The sequence below is a fragment of the Megascapheus bottae genome, chromosome 4 (assembly GCF_031878675.1).
Source record: "Megascapheus bottae isolate mThoBot1 chromosome 4, mThoBot2.hap1, whole genome shotgun sequence".
Taxonomy (NCBI): Eukaryota; Metazoa; Chordata; class Mammalia; order Rodentia; family Geomyidae; genus Megascapheus; species Megascapheus bottae.
The window spans coordinates 44,463,938-44,478,463 of NC_143512.1; the positions used below are offsets into that span (position 1 = coordinate 44,463,938).

The 14,526-nt window shown below is 43.2% G+C and overlaps 1 protein-coding gene across 2 annotated transcripts in view; it reads left to right on the forward strand.

Moving 5' to 3' along the window:
- Positions 1 to 14,526, forward strand: part of Ocln (occludin) — a 62,615-nt gene that overhangs the window by 46,273 nt on the left and 1,816 nt on the right. The window contains exons 5-7 of one of the 2 annotated variants that reach the window (XM_090331782.1): positions 753 to 904; positions 7,820 to 8,035; positions 12,055 to 12,510. In XM_090331782.1, coding sequence (XP_090187908.1) covers positions 753 to 904; positions 7,820 to 8,035; positions 12,055 to 12,271 — 585 coding nt within the window. In that variant the 3' untranslated portion in view covers positions 12,272 to 12,510. Of the gene's footprint in view, positions 1 to 752; positions 905 to 7,819; positions 8,036 to 12,054; positions 12,511 to 14,526 lie in introns of those variants that run through there. The other variant, XM_090331783.1, reaches the window with a different exon arrangement.

Genomic DNA, 14,526 nt, shown 5'->3' on the forward strand with positions numbered 1-14,526 from the left:
AGGACAGTGCCCAGGCCCTGAGTTCAAGGACTGGCAAAAAAAAAAAAAAAAAAGGCAAGAAAGCAGTGGTACTATGCCTGACATCTCACTGTCCAGGCTGCCCTGAGCATAAAGAGAGCCCCTCTTCAAAAAATAAAAGTGGGGGCTGGGAGTTTGGCCTAGTGGTAGAACACTTGCCTAGCATGCACGAAGACCCGGGTCCTTTTACCACATACTTAGAAAAAGCCAGAAGTGGTGCTGAGGCTCAAGTGATAGAGTTCTAGCCTTGAGAAAAATCCAAGGACAGTGCTCAGGCCCTGAGCTTAAGCCCAGGACTGGCAAAAATAAATAAATAGATAAATAAATAACAAAAGTTTGTAGAGTGCTTGCCTAGCATGCACAAAGACCTGGTTTTGATGCCTCGGTACCACATACATAGTAAAAGCTTCAAATGGTAGAGCTCTAGCTTTGAGGAAAAAGCTCAAGGACAGTGTTCAGGCCCTGACTTCAAGCCCCAGGACTAACAAAAATAAATAAATAAACAACAAATAACAAAAGCAAAAAGAGCTAGGGGGCATGGTTGATTTGGTAGACAGTTGAATCCCGAGTACTCGCCACCAAAAAACAAAAACAAAAAACATCATTACAACCAAATAGTATTTAATGAGCCAAGCAAATATTAGATATTTTATAGGTAGGAATTTTCTTCCATTTCTTCTTCTCTTTAAAATGACAGAGTAAATAATAACAGTGCTCTTGGGGTTGTTTTCTAGGTTAAAAATGTATCTGCAGGCACACAAGACATGCCTCCACCGCCATCTGACTACGTGGACAGAGTTGATAGCGTGGTGGCATACTCCTCCAATGGCAAAGTGAATGGGGGCAAACGGTTGTATCCAGAGTCTTCCTATAAGTCAACGCCACTGTAAGTAACATCCATTTAGTTTGGTAGAGTATAAAAAGGAGTATTGCTTATGCTTGCAGTGACTTGTTTTGTGCTGTTCTCTCTCCTTATGCTAGGTACACACAAAACCTAGATATTCCTCCTCCTTTGCTCTGTTGGTAGAGGCCTAACTGCTCCTTGGTAAACATGGATAAGGAGGGAGGGTAGGGTCCTTTTCCTTTCCAAGATTAAATGTGCCTTTTCACTTGCTGAACTAATTGAATGGCGAGGAATGATATTCTGGGTGCTTATGTGTCTTATTTCTAGATTGAGGTTAGGTGACAGTAAAAGGAACAGGGGCAAATATAGTACTTGGTCTCTCCTTTTGCTTGTAGTTACTAGATCTCATGTATTTGAGGGCAAGATGTATGTTGTTGGGTTTTTTTCTCCCTTCCCCTCAAGATGTATGTTTATCAACCCTAATCAAATGTGTGTCCATTGAACTAGGTAACTTCATTTGAATAATTCCAGAGTTCTGGTTTATTAGTACACTTTTTTTTTCTGTAACAAAATACCCAATTCAGGCTAACTTCATATAGAAAATAGGTTTATTTAGCTCACAGATATGGAGATTCAAGAGTATGACACTAGTATCAGTTTGGTTCTTTTTTTTTTTTTTTTTTTTTTTTTTTTTGTGGGTCACGGGGCTTGAACTCTGAGCCTGGGCACTATCCCTGAGCTCCTCAGCTCAAGGCTACTCTACCTCTGGAACCGCAGCCCCACTTCTGGTTTTCTAGTGATTAATTGGAGATAAGAGTCTCTAGGTCTTTAGTGCCCAGACTGGCTTTGAACCATGATCCTCAGATCCCAAGCCATCAGCTTGGTCACGGCATCAAAAAAGCAACAACATGAGACGTAATTGCAGCTTTTCTTTCAGTGAAAATTACCATCCTCATTCACATTCCTACCTGTGACGATCACTTTCCTTGTATCTGTTGTTGTTTTTGGTGGTTACATTTCTATGTTGATATTGATGTTGATTCATTCCTAAGACAACTTCTTTCAACATTGACATTATCAATAGTAACATTTACCCTTTACCTCAAGATCTTGGAGTACCACAATTCAAAAGCACCATTTTCCAAAAGAAAGCAACTGGGGTCCCTATGGACTCTAAGCTGAGGCTGAAAAGGAACAATGTATTCTAGACTATATTACTATCCCTGTGTCTCTGTAATCAAAGTCTTGAGGAAAGCAGCTTTGAGCAGGAAAGGTTCACTTTGCCTCATGGTTACAGGGATCTCCATCCCTGCTTCGCTGCTTCTTTGCTGTGGTTCTGTGGTTGGCAGAGCATCAGGGAGGCAAGAGTATATGGAGACGTGGAGCTGCTCACCTCATAGCAACCAGAAAACTGAGGAAGAAGGGAAAGGGGCAGAGAGTAGCTGTGAGTGGGGGAGACAGAAAGAGAGAGAAAGAGGGGAGCACAGGGACAAGACACCATTTAAATGCACATCCTCAGACCTGCTTCCTTCAACCAAGGTCTACCTTCTATGAATGCATGGGTCAATTGATTAACCCATTGATGAAGTTAGCACTCTCATGACCCAATCCCAGCACAATAATGTCAACTTGGGAGTAAAGCCTTTAGTACATTTTGTGTGAACATGTTGTGGGGACAGGTCACATATAAACTATATATGGAAATGCTCAGTGACTGATGGTTATGTTGAAATGATGCAAACTTAAACAGATCCCTCCTGGAAATTTTAAGGTAGTTTTGATAAATAATAGTTGTTTGTTTTGCTTATAGAAAAAGAGTCTCTGAATCCACATTAGATTTGAAAACATGAATGAAATGAATGAATAATTGTATGGGATTGAAAAATCTTTGCTAAATCATAATAATGCATACTGGCAATGAGCTATATTTGAAATACCACCATTTTCCCCTCATGTGGTATATAAACCACATGGAATTTTACTCATCCATTAGAAAGAATGATATTGTATCATTTGCAAATTAATCAAAGGGCCTGGAAAAAATCATATTATGTGTGCAAGTCAGGCCCAGAGAGACAAAGAATGAATGTTTCCTCTTACATGGGAAAGCTAGAATTAATTTATAAATGTATAAAGTGTAAAATGTAAAAACTTTGGGATAGTATGCAAGTACACAGATGTACTAACTGAAATATGGTAGATTCAGGTGAGAAATCAAATGGTGTAATTCCTTAGAAAGGCTAACTCACAGTCTAACAAAATAAACATCAGGAAATGGGATCAAGGGGAGGAGGTAGATAAATGAGGAGACAACAGTTGGGGAGATTGTAGACATAAAATTCAATGTATGGGGGTGGGAGGGTGGCCTACTGGTAGCTTTCTCCCCTAGCATGCACAAAGCCCTGGGTTTGATTCCTCAGAATCACACCGAAAAAGCTGGAAGTGGCACTGTGGCTCAAGTGGCAGAGTGCTAGTCTTGAGCAAAACGTGTCCAAGGAATGTGCGCAGGCCCTGAGTTCAAGCCCCAGGACTGGGGGAAAAAATAGAATGTATATCCTACAAAATTAAGACAATTAAGGGCTGGGAGTTTGGCCTAGTGGTTAAAGTGCTTGCCTAGCATGCACAAAGACCCGGGTTCGATTCCTTGGTACTAGAAAAAAGCCAGAAGTGGTGCTGAGGCTCAAGTGGTAGAGCTCTAGCCTTGCGAAAGTCCGAGGACAGTGCTCAGGCCCTGAGCTCAAGCACAGGACTGGCAAAAAAACAAAACAAAATAAAATTAAGACAATTGAAGGGAGAGGCTGGGTTGGGAAGGATGGAAAGAATGATGGAAGGGCTGATACTGATCAAGATGCATTGTGTTCAGAAACTACTTTACTGGATGGCAACTCCTTTGTACAACTATTTAAAGATAATAAAATATAATTTTTAAAGAAATCTTAAAAAAAAAAGCAACAACAAGGGTGCAATGAGAGATCTCACCTCAGACCTGGAAGCCAGAGAAGTCCCTTAATCCCCTTCTTCTAAAGGTCTTCTATAAATGGACCCTACTTCTTGAAGGGCCATAAAGCCTTCAAAACATACAATCTTGGAGGACACGCTTGAAACTTACCCAAACCGTAGCCATTGGTGTCTGTTACTGTGCAAGGTCCTTCCCACTGCTGGGGGCATGAAGTCTCATGATGTGTGTGCTGTTTCTCCATCATGTACTCCTACTGCATCCCTGGGCACTATCCCACTAAGCTGAGGCTTGGCACCATCTAATGGTTTAGCATGTCTTTGAACTTTGGGTAAAGTGTCATTGCATGCTAATTGCTCTCATATCTGGTTCCTTCTGTGTGTCATAACATCTGACACCTTACCATTTCAAGGCCGTCTGCCAATTAAAATGAATCCTGTACCAGAGAACACTAGAGTTTGGCTGAACAGGGTTGCCATGCCGCTCTTAGGTGAATTTGACAGATTACTGTTGGTACTCTCCTTCTGTCCTGGTCACATCCATGGTGAATTGACCTTTGCAAGTCAAACCTGTTGAATATTGCTGCAGTGCAGAGCTTTGGAGTTAGACTGGTTCCTTACCGAGCCAAGTGACATCCATTGTTGATAGAAACATTGCAAAACACTGCAACATCTAGATCACATCCTTTGTCTCTGTGGTCTCAAAGAATGAATCCACAGACACAGAGGAGAAGCTTAGCAAAGAAAAAAGTAACCCATTTCAGTTCTTGCAAGATGGGAGGAGTGCCAAGGGAGGGAGGTCCATGGGGTGTGTGTTATGCAGGGGTTTAATAAGGTGTCCCCAGGCAAGAGCTACATGACTCAAGATCATGGGCCAGCCCCAAGACCCAGGGACTCCACATGGCCTGCACAAGCTCTCCATCTGTTGTTTAGCCCCTGTGACTTGGTGCCCATAAGGGCATACAGCTCTGGGGGGCAATGCCTGCAAGCCTTCCATGGTAATGGGCCACCATGTGATGTCCTGGGGCTCCAGTGCGGGACTGCTCAAGGCCATGGTGATGCAGATGTGGTATCTAGGGGTCGCAGATACATAATCGCTCTTGGTGATGTGATGTCTAGGAGGGGCCTGCCCACAGGACAGCTCAAAGTCATGGTGACAGATGCAGAATGTCGTGGAAGGGGAACATTGCCCTGATTACCTACGAGGCTCCTTTTCAGCTTTCTGGATCCTCTGTTAGGATTCGTAGGCAAGTTATAAGAATTTTAAAATGCAGTTTAAATTAGCTTAACCAAAAAGAGGAATTCATTGGCTCTTCTAAGTCCCATGGATAGAAGTAGCTCCAGTCATGGCACCATCCAGAGGTGCTCACTCAGGTTTTATTCTATTCTCGGCACAGCCTCTGTTGTCATAGCATGACCAGCCACATTCTCCACACAGCATTCATCCAGCCTAGCACTGTGGAAATAAGTTTTCTCTCTCAAAGCTCCCATATCGGAATTCTTTGTCCATTTTGGGTTATTGTCATTCCATGGCCCAGAAGGACTTCTATGGCTAACAAGTCTCAGATTATGCCTCCAGTGATGGTAGCAATTCTAAAATACTACATATGTGATGAGCCTCATTCAGATAGATAGTCTGTGCAGTGATGTTGATCAGGATTGTTTATCTTGCTCTACTGAGACTGTGTCATCATAAAAGGAGGATCCTTGGGAGTCTCTTTTTCAATTCAGTGATTGTCTGAAACCTCTCTCATTGCTTAGTATGGAGCCAGGTGCTCTGGAAACAGCAACCTCGTGCTCTCATAGACTTGCAAAACAGGTGGGAGAAAGTCCACAAGCATACCACAAGGCAGGCCTTGATTGGAGCAGCAAAGGAATGTGAAGGGGTGTGTGAGTAACAGTAAGAACAAACACCTGTCTGTGTGTGCAGGGAACTGGTTACCTCTTCTCCATCATCTGTATTTTCACTGCAGGGGATTTGTCTCTAAAGGTTGAGTTGAGAGTTTAATCAAGACCATACATATCTTAAAACTTTTTTTATAAAATTTGAATGACTTTACTGAGGCTTTAACTCAGGTCCTAAGCTCTTGCTTGGCTTTTTTGTTCAACTCTAGCTCTCTACCACTTGAATCACATCTCTACTTTTTGGTGATTAGTTGGACATAAAGGTCTCACAGACTTTCCCATTTGGGCTGGCTTTGAACTTTCATCCTCAGATTGCTGCTTTATGAGTTGCTAGGGTTCTAGAGGTGAGCCACCTATGCCTGGCTTTTCTGTAATTGTTTGCTTTTTTTTTTTTTTTTTTGCCAGTTATGGGGCTTAAATTCAGGACTTGAGCTTTCTCAAGGCTAGTGCTCTACTAGTGTTGAGCAGAGCACCAGTTCTAGCTTTTCCTGTATGTGTGGTACTAGGGAATTGAACCCAAGGCTTCGTGCATGCTAGGCAAGCCCTCAACCACTAGGACAAACTCCTGGCCCTGTAAACAATTTTTTTGCTAAACATTTTGTTTCTAGCTTTCATGATTGATAAAAGTCTATTGTGTGTAGCGTTTTAAAGGCTAGGAAGAGGAAAGGTGGAAAACTTTCCCAAGGTAAAGATTTATAGGATCAATATCTAATATCATGAAAATTATGGCAGGTGATGTGCTTTGGTCCCCTCTTTTGTTTCTCCTTTAGCTTCCTGACTTCTCAGAGAGAGACACTGTCTTTAAAGGGTTTTGTTTTGCTACTTCAAACAAAGCAAGAAGCTTGGTAGCTGGTAGTTTTGGCTGGGAGTCTAGGAATGTGTTACTTATTGACTAGTGGAGAAAGTCACATTTCCCTCTTCGAGATGTTGCATTAACAATACATACAAGGTTGTTGTTATCTGAGTAAATTTGGAAAAAGGAAATAAATAACACTACCTCCCCACCCCAATAACACACACACATTCTTCAAATTATCTGTGCATACAAATGCATGGCTAGGAAGTAGCACTGTAGCTAAAGAGGTAGGTCATTAGCCTTGAGCTAAAGAGCTCAGGGACAGCACCCAGGCCAAGTTCAAGTCTCATGACCCATCAAAAAAAAAAAAAAAAAGACTACAGCATGAAGTAATTTGCATTATAAAATAAATCATCAGTATTAACATTGCAATTTTTTTTTTTTTTTTTTTTTTGCCAGTACTGGGCTTTAGGTCAGGGCCTGAGCACTGTACTTGGGCTTTCCTCAAGGCTAGAATTCTACCCTGAGCCACCGCACCACTTCTGGCTTTTTCTGTGTATGTGGTACCAAGGAATCCAACCTGAATCTTTGTGCATGCTAGGCAAGCACTCTACCACTAGGCCAAACTCCCAGCCTTAACATTGCAATTTTGAAAGATACCTGATACCTAAAAACTCAGAAAGGGTCTCACCATATCTTAGTCCTGCAACTTGCAGTCCTCCTACCTCAGTTTGTCAAATACTGGGATTACAGGCATGCCACCATACCCGGCATTGTGCCTGGCTTTTGATGACCTGTATAGTTCATTACAGGTCATTAGTTTTGTGTGTGTGTGTTTTAAGTTTCCATTTTTAGTCATTTTCCAGTCTTTCAAAGTTTGTTTAAAGGAGAATTTCCGGGAGCCTAGAATTAATATCATCAAGTGCATATCTCTGAGTACCAGATAATCTGTGGTCTTTTCCCCACACGGCATCTCAGGGAACTGGAAGAACCTGTAGGAAAGAATCAGGGTGATTATTTTCCATATGGCTTTTTGCAGTCTAAGTGTTCACAGGGCAGATAAACACCTCTTACAGCTCTGACTGAACTTCCTGTTTTCCTTCAAGATGGGTCCCCTTGCAAACTTGAAAGCTATTGTATATGTTGAGTATTCTGCCAAAAAATGGACACCTAAACAGCTCCAATGCTGGCCTTCTTGTCGGTGCCTCCAGGTGCTTGTAATTGCTGTCCTTGTGCTTGCAGTGTGCTGTCCAGGCAGGGAGCACCCAGTGATAAATCCACAATGACTGTTTTTTCTGTAGGGTGCCTGAAGTGGCTCAGGAACTGCCCCTGACTTCACCCATGGACGACTTCAGGCAGCCTCAGTACAGCAGCAGTGGTAACTTAGAGACGTCTTCAAAACGGGCCCCTACCAAGGGAAGAGCAGGAATGGCAAGGAAGACAGAGCCAGATCACTATGAGACGGACTACACCACAGGTGGTGAGTCCTGCGACGAGCTGGAGGAAGACTGGATCAGGTAATGCCTCCTCCCTTTCCTGGAGCCCTTTGCTGGGCCTGGTTATCCACCTGAGCCACCAGGATTAGAGCTGCTGCCTCTGAAACTGGCCTCAGTGGGAGCATTTCACACTCTGCCAGCCAGGGCTGGAGACCCATTTGGGGGCTGTGACATTATTGTTAGGCTTTCTTTGGTTCCCTTTTCGTAATGAAAACTAAAATGGAAGGAAGGAATGGGATGAACGTGTGTGGCTGTGCCTGGGTCATAACACACTTTCATAACACACTTTCCTGACACAGAGGGTGTGGATTCCACAACTGCTCATCTACTACTAGTCACCCAAGAAGGACTTTGAAATAAATGCAACAGCACAGGAGTTAACCTTACCACATCAGAGTATGGTGCATTTCCTTTGGCAATTATCTTTATGTTAAGCCTTCCTACTAAGATCTTCCATCTTTCCGTGCTCCTTTCCTTCCTTCCCTTCCCTCCTCTCCCCTCCCCTCCCCTCCCCTTCATCCTTCCCCCTTTCCCCCTTCCCCTCATGAGTAGCTTGAAATCTCATTTCTCCCCCCCCCCTAGCATTTGGGCCTGGTGTAGCCATCTGTCTCTAATTTATATCCTGGAAAATAGTTGAAAATTTTGAGAAACTCTTTAATTTTTTTTTTTTTTGCCAGTTCTGGGGGTTGAACTCAGGGCCTGAGCACTGTCCTTGGGCTTTCTCAAGGCTAGCGCTCTACCACTTGAGACATAGCACCACTTCCAGCTTTTTCTATGTGTATGGTACTGAGGGGTCGAACCCGGGTCTTCATGCATGCTGGGCAAGCACTCTACCACTAGCTAAACTCCCGGCCCCCTAAATTTGGATCTCCTTTTTCATGAACTCTCTTATTTCCATATGATGAAGATGTAGACAGTTAAATCTAAAATTTGAAATTCCCCCCCCCCCTTTTTTTTTTTAATTCTGGGTCTGTCCCAGAGTACTTTCAGCTCAAGGCTACCCCCTAACCATTGAGCCATAGCGCCAATTCCAGTTTTCTGGTGGTTAATTGGAGATAAGAGTCTCATGGACGTTAGTGCCTGGGCTGGCTTTGAACCTTGATCCTCAGATCTCAGCCTCCTGAGTAGCTAAAATTTCAGGCATGAGCAACTGAGCCTGGCAAAATTCTGTATTTTTATGAAGCTACTTATTCCTGCGACCCAGTTCAAAGTATTTGCCTAAGGGTTTGTGGGTTCACAACCTCTTCCTCATGTACAAGGAGGTATGTTGTATGAAATTCCAGTCTTCCTTCTTCCCACTTTCATGAGCTGCCAGTATCTTTCTCCACCCAGCCTGTGTTTTTATATGTTGTTGGGACTGGACCTTGAGCCCAGGGTGTGGCACATGCTGAGTGTACGTGCTAGCATGGTCCCCCCACAGTCCCAGGTGAACATTTTTTAAAGTCTGCTTTTATAAAGAGAGGATAAAATAAGCTCTTTCTACTTGGGAAAAACAAAACCAAAAGTAAACAAATAAGCTGGTCTGAAGACTGTAGGTGGTAATAGGAAACAGCCACTCCCTACCAGCTGCTCTGTGGTGATCAAAACAGGTCCTGCCTCCAGAATTCCTCTAAAGACTCTAATCATAAGTGTGGATCCTGTGGACTGAGAATAAAGGAGTTCCTATTACTAGAACCTTGAAGTTCAAAAAATAATTTCCAATTTCATTCCTAAAACTGTGAGCAAGTGTGTGAGTGTGTGTGTGTATGTATGTGTGTGTGTGTATGTGTATGTGTGTGTGTTGTTTTTGCTTGTTTTTATTTTTGTGGGCCTGGGTGCTGTCCCTGAGCTCTTCAGCTCAAGGCTACCACCATACCCCTTGAGCCACAGCCCTACTTCCTGTTTTTAGTGATTAATTAGAAATAAGAGTCTCACGTGGGCTGGCTTTAAACCCAGAACCGTGATCATCCAATTTCAGCCTTCTGAGTAGCTGGGTTGTTTTTTTTTGTTTGTTTTTTGGCAGTCTTGGGCTTAAGCTCAGGGCCTGAGGAATTTTTCTCAAGGCTAGAACTCTACCACTTGAGCCTCAGCACCACTTCTGGCTTTTTCTAAATATGTGGTACCAAGGAATCGAACCCCGGTCTTCGTGCATGCTAGGCAAGCACTCTACCACTAGGCCAAACTCCCAGCCCCAGCTGTTTTGTTTTTAAATGTGAAATAATAGGCTTTCTTTCCCTTTTCTTCTTCTTTTTTTTTTTTTTTTTTTTTTTTTTTTTTTTGCCAGTCCTGGGCTTGAGCTCAGGGCTTGAGCACTGTCCTTGGACTTTCTCAAGGCTAGAGCGCTATCACTTGAGCCTCAGCACCACTTCCAGCTTTTTTCTATGTATGTGGTACTGAGGAATCGAACCCGGGTCTTCCTGCATGCTAGGCAAGCACTCTACCACTAGGCCAAACTCCTGGCCTCCCTTTTCTTCTTTTGAGTATTGCTGGTAATCAAACCTCAAGCCTTGTGCATGCCCAGCAAGCACTCTACCACTGAGCTCGGTTACTAGTCAGTGGTTTTTTTTGTTGTTGTTGTTTGTTTTTTGTTTTGCCAGTCCTGGGCTTGAGCTCAGGACCTGAGCACTATCCTTGGACTTTCTCAAGGCTAGAGCTCTACCACTTGAGCCTCAGCACCACTTCCGACTTTTTTTTTTTTTTTTTTTTTTTTTTTAATGTATGTGGTACCAAGGAATCAAACCTGGGTCTTTGTGTATGCTAGGCAAGCACTCTACTACTAGGCCAACTCCCAGTCCCCAGTCAGTGGTTTTTAAATAGTCTTTGTGTAGCCTAGGCTGGTCTCACACTTGAGATCCTTTCTGTGGTACAGGGGTTGAACTTAGGGCCTTAGACGTGCTAGACTAGTGCCTAACTACTTGAACTGGGCCCCTTGTTCTTTGGTTTGCTGGCACCAAGGCTTGAACTAAGGGCCTTTACTTGTGAGGCAGTGTCACTTAAGCTCTGTCCCATGAGCCACACTCCATTCCTTTTTGCACTTTGATAGGGCATTGCCTGGGGCTGGCCTGGTCTGTGACTCTCCCACCCATGGTTTTCCATGTAGCTGGGACTTACAGATAGGTGCCAGTATGTTCCATCTATTGGTTGGTATTGGCACTTACCAATTTATTGCCCCACTGATTCTGAACTGCTATCCCCTGATCTTTGTCTCTTGTCTACGTAGGGTTACAGGCATGAGCCACCACACCCATTTTGTATTTTACTCTTTTTTTTGTGGGTCTTGGGGCTTGAACTATGCTTGGGCACTGTCCCTGAGCTCTTCAGTACAAGGCTATCTTACTACCTTTGAGCCAAGCCCTACCTCCTGTTTTCTAGAGATTAATTGGAGATAAGAGTCTCAGGTCCATGGGGCCGGGAGTTTGGCCTAGTGGTAGAGTGCTTGCCTAGCATGCACGAAGACCTGGGTTCAATTCCTCAGTACCCCACATACATAGCAAAAAGCCGGAAGTGGTGCTTAGGTGCATGTGGTAGAGCTCTAGCCTTGAGAAAAGTCCAAGGACAGTGCTCAGGCCCTGAGCTCAAGCCCAGGACTGGCAAAAAAAAAAAAAAAGTCTCAGGTCCTTTTGTGCCTGGGCTGGCTTTGAACCTTGGTCCTCAGATCTCAGCCTTCTGAGTAGCTAGGATTACAGGCGTGAGCTACCGTGTGGCTTTTGTGTTTTATTTTTGAGATAGTCTCTCAATAACTTCTGGGCTGGTTTAGAACTTGTGATCATTCTACCTCTAACCCCAAAGTTGGTGGGATTACAGATAGTACCACCATACCCAGCTAATCGCTCCTTTTTTTTTTTAAGCTTTGTTACACATGGGAACTGATTTCATTGTTTCCTTTCTGCTAATCAGTAGAAAAAAATTTATTTTTTGTGTTCTACCTCCCTTATCATATGAAAAGCAGAAATAAGAGAATTGATTTTTCTATACTTCACCGCTATTTTCTCCTTTAGGAGAAGCACACTGATTTTTATGTCTGTGAAACATAAATGGACATTTTCTCTTTCATTTTCTAGGGAATATCCACCTATCACTTCAGATCAGCAACGACAGCTCTACAAGAGAAGTTTTGACACTGGCCTACAGGAATACAAAAGTTTACAAGCAGAACTTGATGAGGTCAATAAGGAACTCTCTCGTCTTGATAAGGAATTGGATGACTATAGAGAAGAGAATGAAGACTACATGGTAAATTCGAGCCTGATGTTTATGTGTCGTATAGAATTTGATTAAAAAAAAAAATACCAGTACTGTGGGGCCGGGAGCATAGCGTAGTGGTAGAGTGCTTGCCTAGCATGCATGAAAACCTGGATTCAATTCCTGAGTACTGCATACACAGAAAAAGCTGGAAGTAGTGCTGTGGATCAAGTGGCAGAGTGCTAGCCTTTAGTGTCCAAGGACAGTGCCTAGGCCCTGAGTTCAAGCCCCAGGAGTGGTACATACATACACACACACACACACACACACACACACTACTGGAACTTGAACTCAGGGCCTTCCCATTCAGGACTGGCCTTCTACCATTTGAGCCACGGCTCCACTTCCAGTTTTTTTAATAGTTAGAGATAAGAGTCTCTGGGACTTCTCTGCCAGAATTCACTTTGAATCACACTCCTCGAATCTCAGCCCCCTGAATCGCTAGGATTACAGGCATTAGCCATCTGTTCCTTGTTCAGTTAACATTTATAGACCACTTACTGGATTTTTTATAATATAGTAGTGTTGTAATTAGAAAGACAAAACCTGTGTCCCTCTCCCCAAAGAGTTTGTATTCTAGGAGTGAGTGACATCTAAATAACTGTCAATGCCAAAGCCACTGATGGTGCATTAACATTATGTAACTAGATCTTCAGAGAATGAATGGTATCTGAATTGTTTAGGAAGGTTGCACTCAGAAGTGATGGCTAGGGCCAGGAGTTTGGCCTAGTGGTAGAGTGCTTGCCTAGCGTGCACAAAGACCTGGGCTCAATTCCTCGGTACCACATACATAGAAAAAATCAGAAGTGGTGCTGAGGCTCAAGTGGTAGAGCTCTAGCCTTGAGAAAACCAAGGACAGTGTCAGTGTTCAGGACCTGAGCTCAAGCCCAAGACTGGCCAAAAAAGGGAGAAAAAAAAAAAAAAGAAAAAGCTGAAAGTGGTTCTGTGGTACCACTTTAGTAATGGCTAACATTTCTCCACATAGAAGGGGATGCGGTGCAGGATTATATCCATCTGGAAAACTTGGTAGAAATTTTGAAGCATTAACATGCCTAATTTTTTTGTTGTTGCTGTCAGTCCTAGGGATTGAGCTCAGGACCTGTGCACTGTCCTTGGGCCTCTCAAGGCTAGTATCTACCACGTGAGCCACAGCACCATTTCTGGCTTTTTCTGTGTATGTGGTACTGGGGAATGGAACCCAGGACTTTGTACATGCTAGGCAACCACTCTATCACTAGGCCACACTCACAACCAACATGCCTTTTTTAAAGGAATTATTTCTGGTGGGTTCTGAAACTGGAAAGGTCAGAAACCACATGAGTAGTTAATAGGGAGGGCTGGAGGAGTTGCCCAGTGGTATGTGGACCATCTAGCATCTTTAAACCCTGGGTTTGATACCCACCCATTTTCTCCCCACCCCTAACAGGTAGAAGTTAATTGGTAGCTTAGATTGTGGCTTTTTTTTTGGGGGGGGAGGGGAGTTGTGAGACTTGAGCTCAGATCTTGGATGCTGTCTCTGAGCTCTTTTGCTCAAGGCTAGTGCTCTATTACTTTGAACCATAGTTCCACTTCTGGTTTTCTGGTGATTAATTGGAGGTAAGAGTCTCACAGATTTTCCTACCTGGGATGGCTTTGAACCATGATCCTCAGATTGTAGCCTTCTGAGTAGCTAGGATTATAGGCATAAGCTACCCGTGTTGGCTCAGATCAGTGGGATATAACTAGTTATGTTTGTGGTTTCAAAAGTCTTTTCTGGTGTCAATGTGGCTTTTGTATTGTCCTAAAGTAGTAGAGAGGTAGCAGAATGCATAGCTGCCTGCATAAATGGAATTTGAGAGACTTCCTATCAGATATGAGTCTTCATGGGGTTTCTTGAGGCCATCTGCTTTAGGACTTCATTACTGTTACTTTTTTTTTTGTTTATGGTCTTGTGCTAAGTTTTTGTAGGCTGGTGAACACCATCAAATTATTTTTCCCACAAAACCAGACTTTCCTAGAGAGCATAAGTATGTACTTGAACTAATATTAATACATATTACCATTTTATCAATTACATAATTAGACAAAAGATCAAATATCCAAATGCTTATCTGCTCAATTTCATTAGCAGAAACCTGCCCTTTCTTTTTCTTTTGCCAGTCCTGGGGCTTGAACTCAGGGCCTGAGCACTATCCTTGAGCTTTCTCAAGGCTACGGCTCTACCACTTGAGCCACAGCACCACTATGGCTTTTTCTATGTATGTGGTACCAAGGAATCGAACCCGGGTCTTTGTGCATGCTAGGCAAATATT